Below are 18,784 nucleotides of genomic sequence, written 5' to 3'. Positions count from 1 at the left end.
TTGTAAGTCCCTTCCAACTCAAGATATTTTATGGTTCTGTATGTGTCTCTGAACATGGACTGGTCACTGAGCACAAATACCCCCTGAGCACTGGTTTTATTGCTTGCATTTTCAAATCTGTAAGGAGTGCTGGTCTTGTATTTGCTGTCTGAGATCACATTCAGGAAATGCAGTGAGAAGTTTACTCTAATTCGTCTGCTGGAGAAGCAGCACTACACAGGTAAGAGGTGATCAGGGATATTAGAACAGGCCAAGTATGGCTTTTCCAGAAACAAGCTGTGTGGTAATCCTTTTGCAAAATTATTTTAGAGAGTCTGTGTGAGAAAGCTGTGATCTGGGCAGGAAAAACAACAACAACAAAACAAAACAAAACAAAACAACAACAACAACAAAAAAAACAGCATCTTTGTATTTTTTAACCTAATAAATTATTTTTTCATTCTGAGGTCCAAATGTCCACTGCCAGTCACAGGGTAATGTGAAACAGATAAGAGGCTGTTTAAGGTGTTATTGGTATAACATGCTGTTTCCTTTCACAGAGAAAGCGTGGAGAGCCTTATCCAAAAGCATTCCTATGCCCGATCCCCCATTCGAACCTATGGAGGAGAAGACGATCTGGGAGATGAGAGTCAGGCAACACAAAGCAGAGGTAGGAAAAAGTTCTCATGAGGTAAACTGTGCTTGAGAAAAGGAGGATTACAGCCAATATTGTTGCACTCTGGTGTCTGTCTCTGCCATAAAATCCACAAAGAGGAATACATGTTCCCTCGTGGCTCCTCTGGACACCTGATATGCCAGTGGCACCGGAGCTGGGGGCTTGTTCAGGAGACAGCTCTAGAAATACGTACACAGACTTGGCCAGCAGAAGAAAACTATTGCTGTTTCCTCTTCAGGATGGCTGAACAACATACAACTTAATTGCCAAAGTGCTGAGTACAAGCTAAGAGTCCCCATCCCTTGGTAGGACTTTAAAGCTGTGGCTCAGCACCAATGGTAATGTAGACATGCCCTTTGCTGCCCCTACAGCCTTCTGCCAAGAGGACTTGGCTCTGATCACCTCCAGCCAGCCTGTGGTTAACCTGATTTGCCTCTACAGGAAGAGAAGTCCATAGCTGCCTGGAAAATTGACGTTTGTCTCGTGATCGCTAAAATGTGCTTTTTCTGCTTGGGCACTTCACCTCAAATGCTTTAGGTTTGTCTACTTTAGCAGCCGCAGAAGTAGTAGCAACGCAGAGTTGTTCTTTGTGGGGTGACTTGCTGGACAAATTGCATCTGACATAATTTGCCACTGGAAATAGATCCATCTTGTGAGATTGCTGACTAGCATAAACTTGTGTTGCATTATACTTTGCATGGTGACTTTGTGACCTGCCTGATATGAGACAGCCACTTGAGGTAAAGCAGTTCTATCCGCCGCCCGGCTGGCAGTGCCCTTGTCTTGTCCTCTAACTTCATATAGTGTTGCTAAGATAAGAGCATTATTTCTGGTCATAAGCTCTTTGGACTTGTGCAGGGAAAACACACTTATTTTTAACTACAAGTTGCTCCTCAACAAAATGTGATTAGTTGGGCATGTTCACACACATCTATTCTAAGAGCAGTTCCTCAGATTATGGAGTTTCTGGAGCAACTCCTTAGCTGGTAGGATGCCATTCTTGTGAATACTTTTGGAGATTACCTTACTTTACATCAGCTTAGATCCTAGGCCAGTTATTGTTGAAAATGGCGTTAAATTTTCCCTTGCCAGAAGTGCTCAGAGCAAGGCACCTTCCCTACAGGAATTGTATTTCTTCCTGGTATGATGTCCCTCTTTGGGAGTGACAAAGCAAACAAAGGTGAGTATCAGTGTGAGAACTGCCAGTCAGATCCTTTCTCTTTCTGAAGAAAATTCTGAGGGAAGGCATCACTGGAGGAAAGAATATTTAATTAAGATTAATTTTATGTATATCAAATACAGGGTACACTTCTGCATTTACTTGCAACATGGCAAATAAGTGAGGAAGACAATGAGTTGTGGCAACAAATTTTTTTTCTAATCTGGGAGCCATATGCTAGCACAGGGTATGACTGTCCTGGGCAACCAGAGGAATGCACAAAGTTGCACGTTCTGTTCTTGGAGATGAGTAACTTGTACTGCCTTCGCTCTGTTAGGCTCTGGTGTCCTTAAATAATGAAAAGTTCTCTGAGATATAAAGAGAGTTTATTATTGAAACTGCTCAGACATTTTTATTTTTTCTGATGCATTTGAAAACAATGTGGCATGCAAAACTGAGGGGTGTCCTTCCTGGTATATGAGAATTGATAGCTAAATAAATACACACTGCTCAGTGGTGTGTGTAAGAAGCTCTCTGAGGCTTTGACTGTCCCGGAATTATTAGAATGCATTTCTTCGGATCCAGCAATTGTGATATGTGAGACTTTTTGGAGTACTAGGTTGTAATTAGAGACCACTGCAGTTGGAGGAGGAAAGGGTCTTTCTGGATGTTCCTCATGAGAAGTAATGGCATACTTTGTTCTGTGTAGAAAGAAGAAACTCTCACTGCTATTTATTTCAAATTACTTCAACAGCTATACAGAGCATTCTCATCTCAACCAATTTCAGCCATCTAAAGATAGAAGTAGCTAGCCTTCAACAGTATATTTATCACAACAAGTCTGTTTCCAAAGGAATTAACAGATAAGAAATAAATCAAACTATTCAGTGCATAATGTCTGGGAGCCTGTGTTCCAGCATCAACATACAAGATTCATGGTAGCCACCTGGAACAGAGCCAAATGTACAACTTCTAGTAAGATCTGGATTTGTAGCCAGCTTTCACGATAGTGCAGTAATGCTCAGATATTCCTTGCTTTGTAAAGGCTTTTGCTCTGGTCTGTTAGTATGGTGTTATCCTTGCAGTTTGGCTCTGGATCCTAATTTCCCAGCAGTTAGGATTTGGTTCAGTGGTAGGGTCAAGATTTCATTCAAGTCAGTTTCTACTGCTGAATTATCACAATTTCTGCTTCCTGCTACTGCACTGGTTGACTTGTTTTATTAACCAGAGGAGGAATTAATCAAGAGTAGCTCTCTTTCTGATTTGAGAATCTATTCCTGAATAGAGTCTATTTGTTAATCCCTACCCTTTCCTCCCCTCCCCTCCCCAATTATTTGAAAATGATCATCTATAGTTATCAAAACAAGTTATCCTTTGGTTTCCCCAAAAGTTTACTGTCAAAAAAAAAAAAAGAAAAAGAAAAAAGTTATTACATATATTTTTTATATAATAAATTAGTTATATTTTAAAAATACAATTTTTCCTTTTTTCAAATTCTGCTGTCTTCAGAGAAAAAATGTTTTAAATAAGGACAGTTTATGAAAAGAGATTTTCTTTTGAACTTTTCAGATGGAAAAAATGGCAATGAAACTACTTATATTGAATCAAAAGTAGTTATTTATCTTCAGAGTAAGTTTAGAATATTTTTGTGTATTTCACTTAAAACCCAGCATCTCTTAATCTGATTTAGTATTGCCCTTGTTTCTTGTGGCATTATACACAGTTGGAAAAATAATAAGAATGTTTTGACATATAAGAGCTTTTTGCAAAAAAAAAAAAAAAAAAAAAAAAAGTCAATTTGAGTGAAAAGATGCAGTGTTAACACACTTTCCTGGGATTAAAGAGAAAAAAAATTAAAAAAAAATAAAAAAATAAACCAAGCCAAAACCACCACCAGCAGAACAAAATCCAGAACCTTGTAGTGTAAATGACTTTTTTCTATACTTTTGCCAGAGTGAAATTTTAGAAAAATTTAATCTGTTCTACTGAGAATCTGATATGGAGAGCTACAGCCATGCCTTCACCACAGGGACGTAATGCAGTGTCATTCCACATAACAGTAGATGCTTCAGTGTTTAGTGCCAGCATTGCAAGGTTTTAAGTGTCTAATATGAAAAATGTCCGATGAAAACAAACAAATTGATTTTACTGTTCAAACTAACTACAACCAGCTTCTTACAATTTAATTTTTTCTAAGATGTAGGGTTGAGGGAGACCAATTGGCAAATAATAATATAAAGATAGATACAATAGAGAGAGAAGCATTTGGGAAGAATTTCCAGTGACAACTTGTCATTAAAATCAGCCTTGCTGTAAAAGATTCTTTTCCTCCCCTTTTGCTATTTTACCAGCTTTGTGTGTTGTAGTGCAAACATCAGGCATTCTTTCTCTTTGTTTGCAGGATCAGCTTTTACAACATCTGATAACCTGTCCCTCAGTTCCTGGGTATCCTCCTCAACCAGTTTTCCTGGATTTCAGCATCCACAGTCATTGAGTGCCCTGGGTACCAGCACTGCATCCATAGCTACACCCATTCCTCATCCAATCCAAGGATCTCTGCCTCCATACAGCCGCTTGGGAATGCCTCTCACACCCTCTGCAATAGCGAGTTCCATGCAAGGTAGTGGCCCCACTTTCCCTTCCTTCCACATGCCTAGGTACCACCATTATTTTCAGCAGGGTCCTTATGCAGCTATCCAGGGACTGCGTCACTCCTCCACAGTGATGACGCCATTTGTATGACTGATGTAAGACAAGAGAAACGCGAGATTTTAAATGTGCAAGCTTGGTATGAAAAAATACAAGGGACCTTCCTGAAAGGCCTGTGGCAGGAGAGTTCTGAACTCGTAACAAACCAGCTAAGAAAATGCATAATGGAGATTGATTCCTCCCTTGAGGGATCACAAGAAGAGATCGTGCAGCTTGGAGCTGCTCACAGACCTATGTGTAACACAGTTGAAATGGATCCCAAAGTTCCCAGGATTTCTGGTCACATGCAGGTTGTTCCAAAGGTGCATTGTGCCTCGTGGAAGTATACATTTATGCAGCAGCGTACAAATTAATTGTGTATAGGTCTTTTTCCATATGCTAGAAGGATTCTGAAAAAGGCAATACTCTCACTCATCTCCATCTCTCCTTGTGACTAATGAGCGTCTAAACAGAAAAATGTGTCACTGTAATTTTGAGCATGTTTTGGGCTATCTCAACATACTTTTGCTGGGAATAGGACAAAGTGTCCTAGGCCACTGTCCTTTTTGAAAGTCTGTCTTATATTCACCAAGAGCAGTATTTCATAGTTGCTATATAGCCTCAAAGAGAAAATTATTAACAAGTTTTTTTTTCCTTCTTTTTTCTTTCTCTGTTTCTTTCATAAAACAATTATCAATTCCAAAAAGAACTGTGTTACAGGACTGTAGCAGTAATGATGTATTCTGTCCTTTGGTCTAAAAATAAGCTTGTCCCATGTCCTAGGAGGAGCAATTTAGCTGTCTATTAAGGTATCATGAAGGAAAACATTGATTTTTGGAAAATCTATTACTTAAACTTAGAGACCCAACACATAAAATCTTTAAATCAAAGCTTCTGTTTGCTGTTGTGCTTGCCACTAAAGATCTGTGTCCAGCTGCAAATGTGTACCATTAACAGAATTTCAGGATGGATCAGTCTCTATATAGATTCTAGATCAACCTACAATCAGTAATCATCATATAAGACGAATGGCATTGGAGTATCCTTCTACTTATTCTAATTTTCTTGCATTTGGTCATGCCTGTTGTTAGACATGTTGTTTGGTCAGGTAAATGAGGATTGTATTATCTGTTTTCTCATGTCCCAGTAGAATGGTGTGTTCTTGGGAAAATTTCAATGTCAAACTTTGCCTATATATTTTTTATACATATTTGCCTTTTTTAGTTAGCAATTAGAGTTCTTATTCAAAGTACTGTCGACTTTTTCTAGCACATTGTGTCCAATACAACTGTAGAGTCATAGGAAAAATTGACCTCTCTGCAGAGAGCTAGCATGAGTCTTTTGCACTGTTGAAAAATGAACCAGTGTGATGCTGGTTTTCTGCATGGCGGGAACTGGGATTTCACTGTAAATAAGAAGTCAACACAGAGTTTCTGTGTACAGTTGCATCCAAGTTATAGATGATAAGACATCTACTGGTTAAAAACAAACAAACAAAAAAGAACTAGCAATCCAATCCCATATATCAAAGTTCTGTGCAGAAGTGGAACACATTGGAAAACAGTGCCAAAAGGACTGTTTTCCTCTGCTCTTGACTAGTGGGTGATGGCATCATATAGTGGGAAGTGGAGAGCAGTACAACAAGCCACCTACCTCCCCTCTCAGCAAAGTGCAAGGCAAGTCATGCTTTTTTTGTTGTTGTTCCATTGCCTTATCTTATATGCCCAGTCACACCAAGCAATGACAATCTCCCAGACTATTCCCAGTTTCTATTGTAGGCTGGGGCATGCATCTCACAGATAAGGGCCATCTTTATATATTTCCCAGTAGCTGAATTTAAAATCCCACAAATTGGCCTTTACAATCACCTCAGTTATCTGCAGTATCATCCTAATTTCCCTCTACTCACTGATGGACATTCTGATAAAAAAAATTACCTGGGGCAATTTACAGCTTTCGTTCTCTGCATGTGAATGAAAACAAACTTCTATTTACAGTATCTGGGTTCAGAGCTACCAAAAGGAGTTCCATAAAAGTATATAATGAGCAAAGCTCTGGTTTAGAATCAGACGTGGACTAAATTTGTCTTGATATGTCAAATATTAAGTTTTGCTCCAGGCTATCAGGTTCATCTGAAAGGTGCACACTACAAGATTGTGCCTACTCATGACCTGGGTTAATATAAAAGTACTCTTTGTCAGAAAATTAGATGATACTAGAAAAATCTAGATGATGCTAGAAAAGACCCACAAGAAAATACCTCTTCGAGTACATATAAAATTACACAATTGTGAGAATTTCAGGGGAGATTTGGAAGGAAATTTTAATACATCTCCTTCAATTGCTTGACTTCTGTAAGAAATACGCATAGTTGTATGCAGGTCCTATGATGATGTTCACTAAAGCCTGTGGGGAAGTTCTATTTCTTGTATCTGTTTCCTTCTGCAGCTCCATCAACTTATCTGGGGTTTCACGGAACATGGTTAGGTTAACAAGTCAAGCCAGTACCTTTAATGCTGATATCAGAAAGTGGTCAAGTAAGCAGGCAGCTTTTGCATGGCTCTGGAAACAAGTTTGGAACATTGATTGTTCCAACAAGTTTGGAACAAGATTTAGGCAAGCTTTTCAAGTTACATAAAGGCTGCTCATATATTGACCTGCCCTTCCTTCATGAAGCAAAGGTGGAGAAAAAAATGTACAATCTTTAGCCCTTTCTAAGTCCCTGTTCTAAGAATACCAATATTAGGCATGCACAAATTCCCCTGATAATGTGTCATAGAAAATTCTCCAGGCTCTTCCTGAAGGAAGGAAACTGGATGTTGACAAAGCCATTTACCAAAATATGAAGTGAAAGACAAGAGCTTTCCACTACAAGTAAAATGCAATGCATATCTGAAAAATATGGCGGTAGACTCTCCCTATATAAAAACATAAGGCCAATGCCTCCTCAAGAGTCTCTGTGATGAGGTCCACTTTGAAGATGATCAAGAAAGGTTTCTCCAGAATCTGTCAAATCCACACCCTGATTTTTCCAGTCAGGTCAAGGCTCACACCTCTCTCTCCACCTAATTTCTTCTCCCTGTCCCTATTACCTTCCTGTGGACAAGGGACAGCATGAGAGTAATTCCGAGATAAAATTCCTGCTTCTCTGAGGTCAGTAGTAAATTTCTTTTCTGTAATGGAGACAGGATTTCATTCAACATTCTTACCTAAAAATAAAGTCAAACTGCCTGGACAGTAACTGTGACAGCAACAATATAGGTACTCTGTATAAAAAGCTAAAAACCAACTATGAATCTGCTTCAGCATTGATTTCACAATAAAAAAGAAATAAAAAGTAATTAATTGGTTAGAGAGTGAGATTTCTTTGCCTTAAAAAACAAAAACAAACAAACAAAAAAAACAAAACAAAAAAACAACACAACTCTACTACTTCACAACTCTACTACTTTGACGATAACTCATTTATTTAAGGAGCTGCTGTACTGCTGTCACAATTATATCACTTTCAGGATAGAAATCTGTTGCTCGTAGATGGTCTAGGAATGCCAAATATAATCTAGAGTTTATTTTCCAATATAATTCACATTTTATATCCCCTGAGAAGTGCTCTTCACCTTTATGAGCTATCTTGGCTGAGCAAACTGGTGCTTTTTTTTTTTTTTTTTTTTTTTTTTTAAGAAGGGTGGAGAGAACATGCCTGAATATGCTTTTCAAAGAGAATGATAAGATTATGCTCCAAGTGTTAAGAATGCTTTTGTGTGTTTTCTGGATTACCCTTTTATCCACAGATAGTCAACAGCCTTGGGTATTTTATCCAACAAAAGCATCCCAAACACTAACAAAACTGATGTGGATGCATTTGTCTATTTTATTTATTTATTTTCTAATTCAAGTTATGGAGCCTTGAGAGAAGCTAGACATCAAAAACAGTTTAAATTTGGCTGTTTGGTTTGCAGCATTGCTTTATATGTCCTGTGGAACACTCAAAGATTCAGTCTTACTGGTATCAGTGGTACTCTTCCAGGTATAAGCTGACAAACACCAAGTGTATAAAGGCTCAGAGATTTGAATGGAAATGCTTCTTTGCAAGTTCCAACATAGTATGTTGTGTGATAGCTAACATCCTTATAGTGCAGTATAAAAAATGCAACAACAAATTTTTCACTAGAAGGCTTTATCAATGTGGGCTGTGTCACTGCATGAGCATATACACATATTAGGTTGTTGCAGCTTCCAACATCCAGCAAACACTAACCAGCATTTGTAAATGAACCTCTTTTAAATTGAAACAATTTGGGCTGGCACTTGTTTATGCACTACATCCTCTTTATTTGTGTGTCTATTATAGAGAAACGGAAATGTCAATAAGAATTATTGCAAAAATATGGGGAGCTTTCCAAAACTGGAAGTTAACACAAATTGTGGTAATTTACTCCTAGATAAGGGGTAAGGCAAAAGTGAGATCAGTGTAACTTTTAGGGCTCATTATCTGGGAGGAAGTTTTGGCCTCAGAGCTTATGCTCATCATCTGCAGAGGGGTGATACTCACTCACTGCAAGATTATCTTTTGTTTTGGTGAGATCTTATTCTCACTACTCCTTACAGAGTGTTTTCGGCTCCAGAAGATGTGGTTTCTTTACTAACCACTTATGTGCTGGCCAGAGGATTTATGTATTACTCTGTGATAGACTGTCCTTGAATATAGTCTCTACTTTATAAAATAACAACTTCTTTTTCTTTATTTTATCTTTTCAAAAGAAAACTAAGCAGTGATTTAAGTAAACTGAAGTAACATTTTATGATAGATTAAGGACAAAAAATACAGTTTGCTGTATTTTAACTTTAGCACATTTAAACAATTTTTTTTTTTTTGTACCTTCAGAAACATGAGGAAAGATTTGGTTTAAAAATGAGGAAGGTAAAAACTGGATGTAACCTCTTTAACAGAATGTACCACAATTCTGCTGTTTGCTGTGTTGACTTTGTTGTTTATAATGCATTGCGTGAGCACATTCACCATGTACTGAAGTGTGTGTTTGTGTGTATGGGGTGGGGGAAATCTTTTTATGGAAAAAGAAGTTATGAACATAAACTATGAAGCAACATCTAATGAAAAGTTTCTTTTTAAGTGCAATATATTTATTTCTGCTAGAAATATAATATCAACATTATGTAATATTTGAAGCATTAAATGTTATTTGTAAACAGCTTAAAATTATATATATATATATATCACAAAAATTGTACAGAAGTGCAAATGTGTGGATTCTCAGTTTCTTTCATTAAAATATTGGGTGTTTTGATATATCATTCTTATTTAGCCAAAGCTTGCTGCCTCTGTTGTTTTTCCTCTCACCAAATCCCTGAGCACACTGGAGCCAACGGTGGATTTTTCTGTGAGCACACAAAATTTGGAAGGGCTGATCATATGCAAAAGGCAGTCTAAATCTTGAATTCAAGATATGGAGTGATACTTCTACAGTAGTTAAATGTCAGTGTAGTTTGCACATCATTACAAAAATGATTTTTCAAAATTCTCCATTATCATATTCAGAAATATTGGTGGTTTTGGCCACTAGAGCAGAACCAACGTGGCTGAAATGTGGGGTTCCCAAGATCCCCAAGACAATAAAAAGAGATCTAGGAAACATAGTCTAAGAAGGAATTGGAAAGGAATCAGGTCTGTTTAGGCTGGAGATGTGGAGATTATGGGAAGATGCAATAAGGTTTTCAAATGTGAGAAGAATGTAACAAGGAAGCAAGGAACAAATTATTCTCCCTATCTACTGCAGGCTTTTAATATCCTTTTATTTAATAGGATGTTATTTCTATTTAAATAACATATATTAAAGCATGGGAGAGTAACCTGAGACATCTAAGGTATTCAAAGAAGAGGGATAGTGAAGCAGGGGACCGGATTGCCTAGAGAAGATAAGGAGCAATGTCTATCACTGGAAGTCTTTAAGAACTGGTTGAACATGTGCTACTTGAGAACGATGTGACTAGAGCCAGTCTTGCCTTGGGACAACCGAAGTCTCTTGAAGTGTTTTCAAGCGTTCTGTGAGAGCCATGTCTTAAAACATCTTCCGACAAAATCCTGGTGTTGCTCTAAAGATTTACCATTAACATTAGTTGAGTTTTTTCTTCAAATTGAGATCAGCTGAAGGGTCTTTATGCAGCTAGTTCACAGGTGTTGCTGGCTTACAGGGAAACCTGATGTGATAGAAGAGCTGCAAAGTCCTAACGAACAGCTGTAACACTGCCTTAATTTGGTTTCTGTCTGAATGTAAGGAAGAAGAGAACAGCCTGAGGTAAGTCAGATACACTTTAAATGTGCTGAGTTGCAATCATTCATTAATGTATCTATTTTCCATTTGGAATATTTGCAAATGAGGACAGCTCATTGAGTTGGTAATTGTGTATGTTGTCTTTTGTACCTGTATTGTATTTTGAATGTCATCTTGGTAGCAAAAACATCTATTCTCTCATGGGTATTTAGTGCTGTAAAAGTCTTTTGCTTAACCTCAGGCTCAGGGGCTTTCCTGATTACATGTACAACTAAACACGTGTGCTGGCACTTTTCCTGAGTCAGAAATATTGGCTGTGTGCCGCTTCAAGATGCGGCTATGCCAAAAGTCTTGCTGAAATCAGTCGGCTTGCTTGTTTAAAGTTAAATCAATGCTTAAGTATTTCACTGGCTTTTCAGTTGAACACTCTGTGCTTTGTAGAATCAAGACTTTTGGGAGCAAGTTGTCTGTATGACAAACACCTTTATAGTTGGATCTCTTTTTTTTTTTTTTTTTTTTTTTTACTATTGGCAAAAAGAAAACCAGGGGATTAAATAAAGTGAAGATCTGGAGCTTCCTCCTAGCAGGGTTACTCTGAAGAGACTGATGAGTAGTCATGATGGCTGTAGGCTGCCTTGTGTTTCATATTTAGAAAACAGATTTATGTCCAAATCATCTTACTTGGAGACAAGCAGCACAGGAAAAAAATATATATACTTGGATGGTGATATTTTCTAAACTTCCTGTTTAGAAGCACAATGAATGCACTGATTTAATGCTATGTTAGAATTGTGGAGCAATAAATGATATTTTGAATTATGAGTAAAAAGCATTTCAAATGTACATCAAATTATTTAGATTATGCCATGTCAGTTCAATATATAGGTAATTACTGATTATTGTTACTTATAATGATATACTTAACTATGTGTCTAACAATAGATATATATATATATCTAACAATAATCAATAATTCTAAGAATAAAGAGTTGTCAGCCATCTAATTCCTAAGATTCTTATTAAAGCTAGTTGCTAATATAAACGTTGGTTGGTGAGGCTCTAGGGACCTCTGGGGAAACTACAGAAACTGGTTCTTGTTCTCCATAATAATTACTAGAAGGACTAAGAATATGTGGGGATACTTGCCAGACAGATTTTTTGAAGAGTGAGATGACCTCACCCAATGCAGACTGTACTAGATAATTCACTGCTGCAACACTTTTAGTTCTATAAATATAAAATATAACCCTAAAAACAAACCTAGAAAAAGGTGATGGTTTTTATTGTTTAGGCCTTCTGAGTCAAAAAAAAAACAGCCTTAATTGTAGAGACTAGAGGGAGTTATTTGGTCATTACCTGTTGTTGAATTAAAAATCAAAACTGTGCTGAATCATTTTGATCTACTAGTTGGTTTCCAATTGTTTTTATTCTCATTTCAAAGCCTACCAGGAATATGTGTAGCCATTTTTGAGAGGTTTCTGTGTTCTAAAGAATCCCCTTGTTTTGAGAGACCGTTTTTGGAAACTTGATGAGCATCTGCTTCAAAGTTCTGTGCTCTCCTGTGTTTGGAGAAGGGTGGTTAGCAGAAATGGTGATGAGATAAATGATTGCCCTTCAGATATGCAGGGGGCACTCAGCAAGCTCTTTGCTTTAATTCAGTCAGCTGTTATGGGCGATAGCTCAAGCAGCAAGATGACTTCGGCAAATGCCTGCAACTGAATCCATAATATATGGCATTTAGGGAAAATAACCCCCCAAATGGTGGAGGTAATATAGTTTCTTGAACAGCTGCAGCAGTTCTCTGTTTAGATACTTAGCTTCTGGCAGTTGTTCCTAGATATTCACAGCAGGGATGAAGTACGTAACATAAAATCTGTGTCAGGAGTCTTTTATCTACTCTTTCAGAGGCAATCTGTTCATATATCTTGTCAGTTCAAACCAGAATTACTATTGTGCTCTTCACCTGAGTCTCTGTGCTAAGGCACCCTAAAATGTCCTGAAAGCAATAATAAGAAATTGTGGGATTTCATGACTTCTTTACTTATAGCCTACACCATCTTCCAGTTGGGTTTTAGGGACAATACATCCCGTAATTTTAACCATAAAATCCTAAATCATTTGGTTGATATCAGCAGAATCCACTTTCTTTCTCTGAGTTATCACAGAACTGGAATGAGCTGTGATTCTTCAACTGATAGCCTGTCCTTAACAGGGGCTGCTGGAATTGGGCCACCTCCAGGCAGGGGTCCTGTTCTGTTGAAACCACTCCTCCTCCTGTTTCTCTTTTCTATTATGAGACATGAAGTCTGCTGGTCTGTGCTGGTGTTCTCTAGTGTGAAAGCTGAGTGTGGGAGACAACTGTTTTTTTTCTTTCTCTTACTCCTTGTCTTAAAGTTGTGGTTGATAGCTAGTCCCTTACAAATCTATTGTTATTCTTTCCTGTTTTTATTATTCCTCTCGTATAGACCCATCCCAGGGCAGCTAAAAGACAAATTAATCTTTATCTTGATGCAAATTGGTGCCTGTAAAATTTGCATTGATAATATCTGAGTGTGTACCCCGGGCTTTGGCATGGCAGGTTTCAAATTCCGTCCCTCTGAGTGTCATAGCTCTTAGACTTTAGGCATCAGTCACACTGCTCATCTTCAATGGTATTACAAATAAGTTAGTAGTGCTCAGTAGATTTATCAGTGTGACTTTATTTAATCACTCCCATTTTCTGTTAACACACTCGCCCCAAACAGTGCCTTGCCAGAGGATGATTAGATTGCTTCAGATGGTTAAAGAATTTGGCCTTTGCTCTTGTGTTTTGCCACGCACTAGAAACATCCCACATTTTTGTATGCACAAAAATGCACAGTCTAACACTTGTGCCCCCAATTTCCTTTACAAGGCTTTAAATGTTTTCCAATTATTCTTAAATGAATTACTATGTGCCATATAGCCTTCCTAGCACTTAAGACAACTTGGCATGGTTTCTAGTAGTTCTGGACAGACAACTTCTTGTGTTTTCAGTCACAGAAAGTATCTCCCATCCTACATGCCTGATGATGGAAAAGACTGATAAGGAATATTATAGGCTGAGATTTCAAAGCACCTAGGGAATGTAGATGCACAGCTCCCACTAATTTTAGCAAGAATGATGCTCCTAAATCCCTATGTCCTGTTTTGAAAGCCTTAGCCATACGGTTTTGCTATTTTGAAAGGGTTTTTTAGAGACCAACCTCTTCTGTTCTTTCAACAAGCTTGGCCAAACTGTTAGAGAACACATGGATACTTTATTCTTATTTGCTACCTCAACAATAAGAGCACTTATCTGAGTTGGAGAGATTAATGTCTCTTCTCTGTGCAAATTGGGACATGTTTTCTTTTGTGGATCCTCTTTTTGGAGCTTAGTTCTCCTTATGCTTTGCATAAGAAGAGCCTATATACCTGCCTCAAAGGCAGAACTGCCATCTCAGTGGAATAGGGAAAACAGAAATTTGCTGTCCCAAGCAGAAGGGATGGGCTAGAACTGTCTTGCCGCAGAAGAAGCAGGGAGAAATCAGAACATCGTATTACACAGAGGAGAACGGGAGCAGGGGGTGCCTCCAGCCCTGCTCATAAGCAGCTTCTGCTGCCTGGCACATTCAAGTTCCTCCCACAGGAAAAACAACACATTTTTCTCTTCAGGGCTTTGGCATAGGCAGTAAAGCAGGCAGCAGGTTTGGGACTGGTCTGTCCCCTGGTCTGCAGACGCTTAAACATGCAGACTTGTTGGTGTTTGTGCCTGGAGACACTCTGTGCGTTCCTCTGGTGGCTTAGGAGCCTAGAGGCTGAGATCTGCAATGTTCAGGTCTCTCTCATAGGTCAGCCTCCAACCTGCATGCTTGGGCTGAACAGGGTAATAGTCCTACTTCTGTCTGAAATCCTAGTAGAAAGCTATGAGGAATGTAAATGATAATTATTCCAAAGTCCAAACTTTAGAAAAACTTTGTTAAAGCTATTTTTCACAAATAGTAACGTGTCTGTGAACCTGACATTCAATGTCTTATGACATAAAATATTTTTAACGCTTGTATGTGTGGAAATTCCTGGAAATGTGAATCCACAGTGCAGCTGTGGTAAGGTGGACATGTTCACCAGAATGAACACTCTGGGGAAAAATAGGAAGATGTAAATAGCAACTGTCCGGATGCTACAGCAGAAATAAATTGGAAGCTGATCACAAGATCTAAGTGGGTGTTTAGAGTTAGTGTAAATAGAAATACCAAATTAAGGAAATAACATGTAATTTCGAGATGAATTGCTCTATGTGCCAAATGTAAAAGTTCACACTGAAGATGTACGGTATGCTAACAGGAGACTAGGGGAGACATTTTAAAACCTAAAATCACATGAAAAATTGCAAGCCATGTACAATAATATTTAACAAAGTCACACTTGCAATAAGGGCATAAACAAAACTACAATATAGTGAAAGAAGACAACTCTAGCTCAGGAAGAAGGTTCCCATTATCATGTAACTTGAAGGAAAAACAGATCAGATGTTCAGACTTCAGCCATACCAGATGCTGATTGAAGAAAACACTAAGAATCACCCATATAAGCCTGTCCAAGCAGAGACGAAATGAACGCTTATCGTAAATTTTGTGTTATAATGCTAATTGCTATTTACCTCTTCAGTTCTGGAGCAGGTCCACATGAAATAATTTGCATAGCTGGGCTAAACCAATGATTCAAACAGACAAAGACAACGAACTGGATTTTTCTGCTTTATCTGTGATTCATGACAAGGGCTGAGCATGCATCCAGATGGAGAAATTACTCAAAGAAGACAAAAAGGACCCCAGAAAAGGAAACAGAACTGCATATCATCTTCATTTAAATAATGAAAGCCATAAGAATTAATAAGTGTACCAAGCTGTTGGAATAAAATTGAGAAAAGAAACAGAACTCTGTAAAATTTCCCCCACCATTGAACATGACATACATAATCCAAAAATGAATAACGACTTAATTTTTTGTTTCACTTCACTGATGTTGAATTAACAAATGACTTAAAATAGATTTCTCCATGTGAAGTTGCTTTGAAAAGCGATGCTTAAAAGAACCATTTTAAGCTGGTGAGGAAACAACAAGTTTAATAAAAATGTAAGCATTTGCAAAAATGTTACATGTGGGTCCGTACTTCTGTTAGTAAAGAAAACAAGGATTCTTAAACATGATGAAGTTTAGGCACAAAACTAGTTCTGCCAGAGGTTTGTACTTCTGCAACAAAAAGGACTAGAGCAGGGAGCTTGTTCGTGAAATGCAAATGTGGTTTCAGCTATTTTTATTGGATTTCCTTATTTATATCGAAAAGATGTTATAAACTAATCGTTTTACTTTGCTCCACCCAGCCTCATGTGTGAAATGCCCACATGCAGAGCTGTAGGTTCAGTATATTTTAAATTTCAGTATGGGATGGATACATTCTTCATAACCTAATAGTAAAACTAAAACATTTAATTTCAACATTATGGCACCTTTTCACATGTGATAAGGACTTTTTTTTTAATTTATTTCCACCTGAAAATCATTTGGTCTGAATTAGAATCTGGTTCCAAGAAAGTGCATTTCTTCTTTTAACAAGTTCACTCATCATTGAGCTTCTTGGCCATGTTGTTCCTTCATTTGAATACATACATGTAATCTTTATATTATTGCACACAGCCACTCTGTCATACTTTTTTATTGTTATACGCCAAAATACTAATAATTAAAATAAATAAACCCTGCTGGCTGCACAAGCTTGTACAGCAGAGAGCTGACTGTGCTGAGGGGTGGGGCACCCTATGTTTTGGTGGCTATCCAAACCCAGGACAGCTTTACATTGTCCTGGGTCCACCTGAGATCCATACTAGAGCCCGCGTGTGCCGGCATGGGTATAATTCCTGGTGTGGGTGTCCCCTCACAGAACAACCTTGCCATCGAGCTTCCAAGCTCAGGGCATTGCTCCTGGTTCTGGTGCCATCACTGGGGAACTTTCACCAGGAATACCTTGCTGGCAAAGCCACTGCAGGGCAGGACCATGTGCTGTGCTAAGAGGGCAGCCGACTTCAATATTTCCTGATGGGCATCAATGTTTTCTTTTTCTCTCTTTTAAATTTATTTTTATTATTATTATTATTTTTATCCTAACACTCAGCCTACAATGAACAATTCCCATGTTCGTTTCTAATGAGAACCCAATGGTCTTTGGGGAGACACCTGACCCTTCCCCTCCCCTACTTGGATTCAGAAAGCCACCTGAGAGAAAACTGTTTTCCAGCCTCTTTTCCGCAGGCTCTCTGTGCCCTCTGCCGGCTGCAGGCGGCAGGTCCGTGGGGCGCTGCTGCCCAGCTTTGGGTGGCTTAGGCAGGGACAGCGCCTGATGACACCTCAGGGTGAAGAGTAGGTAGGAAAGGGGAGAAAGAAGAAGGAAGTACAGGAAAAAGAAAAGGAGTTGGGCTGTCTAAATTTTTCCGTGTGCCCCGACCCAAATAGCCCAAATTCCCTCGTTTTCTCATCCTCACACGCCAGCATGACAGTGTTGTTTCAGTTCTTTCCCCAGGATCCTATATCATCACGGCTGCAAAACGTTATTTTACTGCTATAAGCCGCTTCCAAGCAGAAAAATTCTTTTTGGTTGTTGTTTTGTTTTTATTCTGTTCCCTACACAATATGTAACCTACAGCTTGCCTTGAGTATATCCTCTCAGATCTTATAACTGGTCCTCAGGTGCAAAAGCCACAAGGTGAGGGAAAAGATGCTAACCTGTACCAGCAAGAGATTTCTGTTTCTTAAGTTGAGTGATGTTTTCTCTGGTTTTGTTGTTGTAATTGTTGCTGTTTTTTTTTTTTTTTTTTTTTTTTTTTTTTTTTTGGTTGGTTGGTTGTGGGTGGTATTTATTTTATTTTATTTTATTTATTTTATTTCTGTTCCACCCTCTCTCTGCTTACCGATAGGCTGGGATCCAGTCAGTTGAAAGCTGTAATGTCATTTTAGATCATGGATGGTAATATATTTATTATTTATTTTTATTCCTACATTTTTTTTCAGCAAATATTAGTGTTTTCTGTAATAAATTTTATCTGAATAAGAGGAAATAATTAGCTCATATCCACATGCACAATTTTTTAAGTTCTTCCCAGTAGACAAAATGAGCATACCAGTCCATACCTTAACAAAGTTATCTTTGAATCCTTTTGGAACATGTACCTAATACCATAGCAAGCAGAAAATGCACAGTCTGATTTCTGTTTGTACAAAAGCCAATTTATAGTGCTCAGAAAGCCTTGCAAGGCTTAAAACAGGTGTCTGCACCCACATAAAGCTTGCTTTCTGCACCAGAGTTGTGCAACTGTATAGTCGTACAGGACTTGGTGTTGCTCAGCTGGGAAAGCATGTCACACCTAATGCCTTACTTGGGGCGAAAATATGCAGATTGCACATTTACGTAAAGATGCATGTCTTTTCTTTTGTGGGAATAATTTTCATACATCTGCAGACCTTCACTTTGAATCTCAGCAAGCATGACGATAGTGAGTTCTAAAGAGACTTTGTGGTTTATTCTCTTGAAATGGTCTTAAAATCTGTCCTCTTTTTCCTTCCACTTTTTGCATAGATCTAAATTGTTTTTAGTACAAGAGCCCTCTGAATGCAAAACCATACCCTGCTACCATGAAGTCTGACTGTTGAACTAAGTTGAAATTAGCTAAATAATAAAGAATCATTTGGTATAGTTTGGCAATCTCATATATGAGCTTACAGAGACTTCAACTGTATTTTTGGAGTTGAGTGAGTAAAAATCATGAGCATAAAGACTTATCTTCACATTTAATCTCCATGATTTTTGATTCTCTTTTTAAGTGGGCACAATGATAGAAATGGTACTATCAGACAAATGCAGACTCTGCTGAACTCCCTAGTTAAATGGGAATACATTTCTTCCTAAGTGGAAATGTTGAAGTCCCAAGCATGTGTCTGCCC

The 18,784-nt window shown here is 38.2% G+C and overlaps 1 protein-coding gene across 3 annotated transcripts in view; it reads left to right on the top strand.

Annotated features, from left to right (window-relative positions):
- Window positions 1–7,927, top strand: part of TBX20 (T-box transcription factor 20) — a 36,544-nt gene extending 28,617 nt beyond the window's left edge. For all 3 annotated transcript variants that reach the window (XM_082754757.1, XM_082754755.1, XM_082754756.1), the window contains 2 exons: window positions 540–649; window positions 4,216–7,927. In XM_082754757.1, coding sequence (XP_082610883.1) covers window positions 540–649; window positions 4,216–4,556 — 451 coding nt within the window. In that variant the 3' untranslated portion in view covers window positions 4,557–7,927. The remainder of the gene's footprint in view (window positions 1–539; window positions 650–4,215) is intronic.
- The last annotated feature ends 10,857 nt before the right edge of the window (window positions 7,928–18,784 follow it).

Source organism: Aythya marila (genome assembly GCF_965140915.1).
Source record: "Aythya marila genome assembly, chromosome: 2".
Taxonomy (NCBI): Eukaryota; Metazoa; Chordata; class Aves; order Anseriformes; family Anatidae; genus Aythya; species Aythya marila.
Note: the sequence above shows the minus strand (reverse complement) of the source record. Positions and strands in the feature narration are given on the sequence as shown.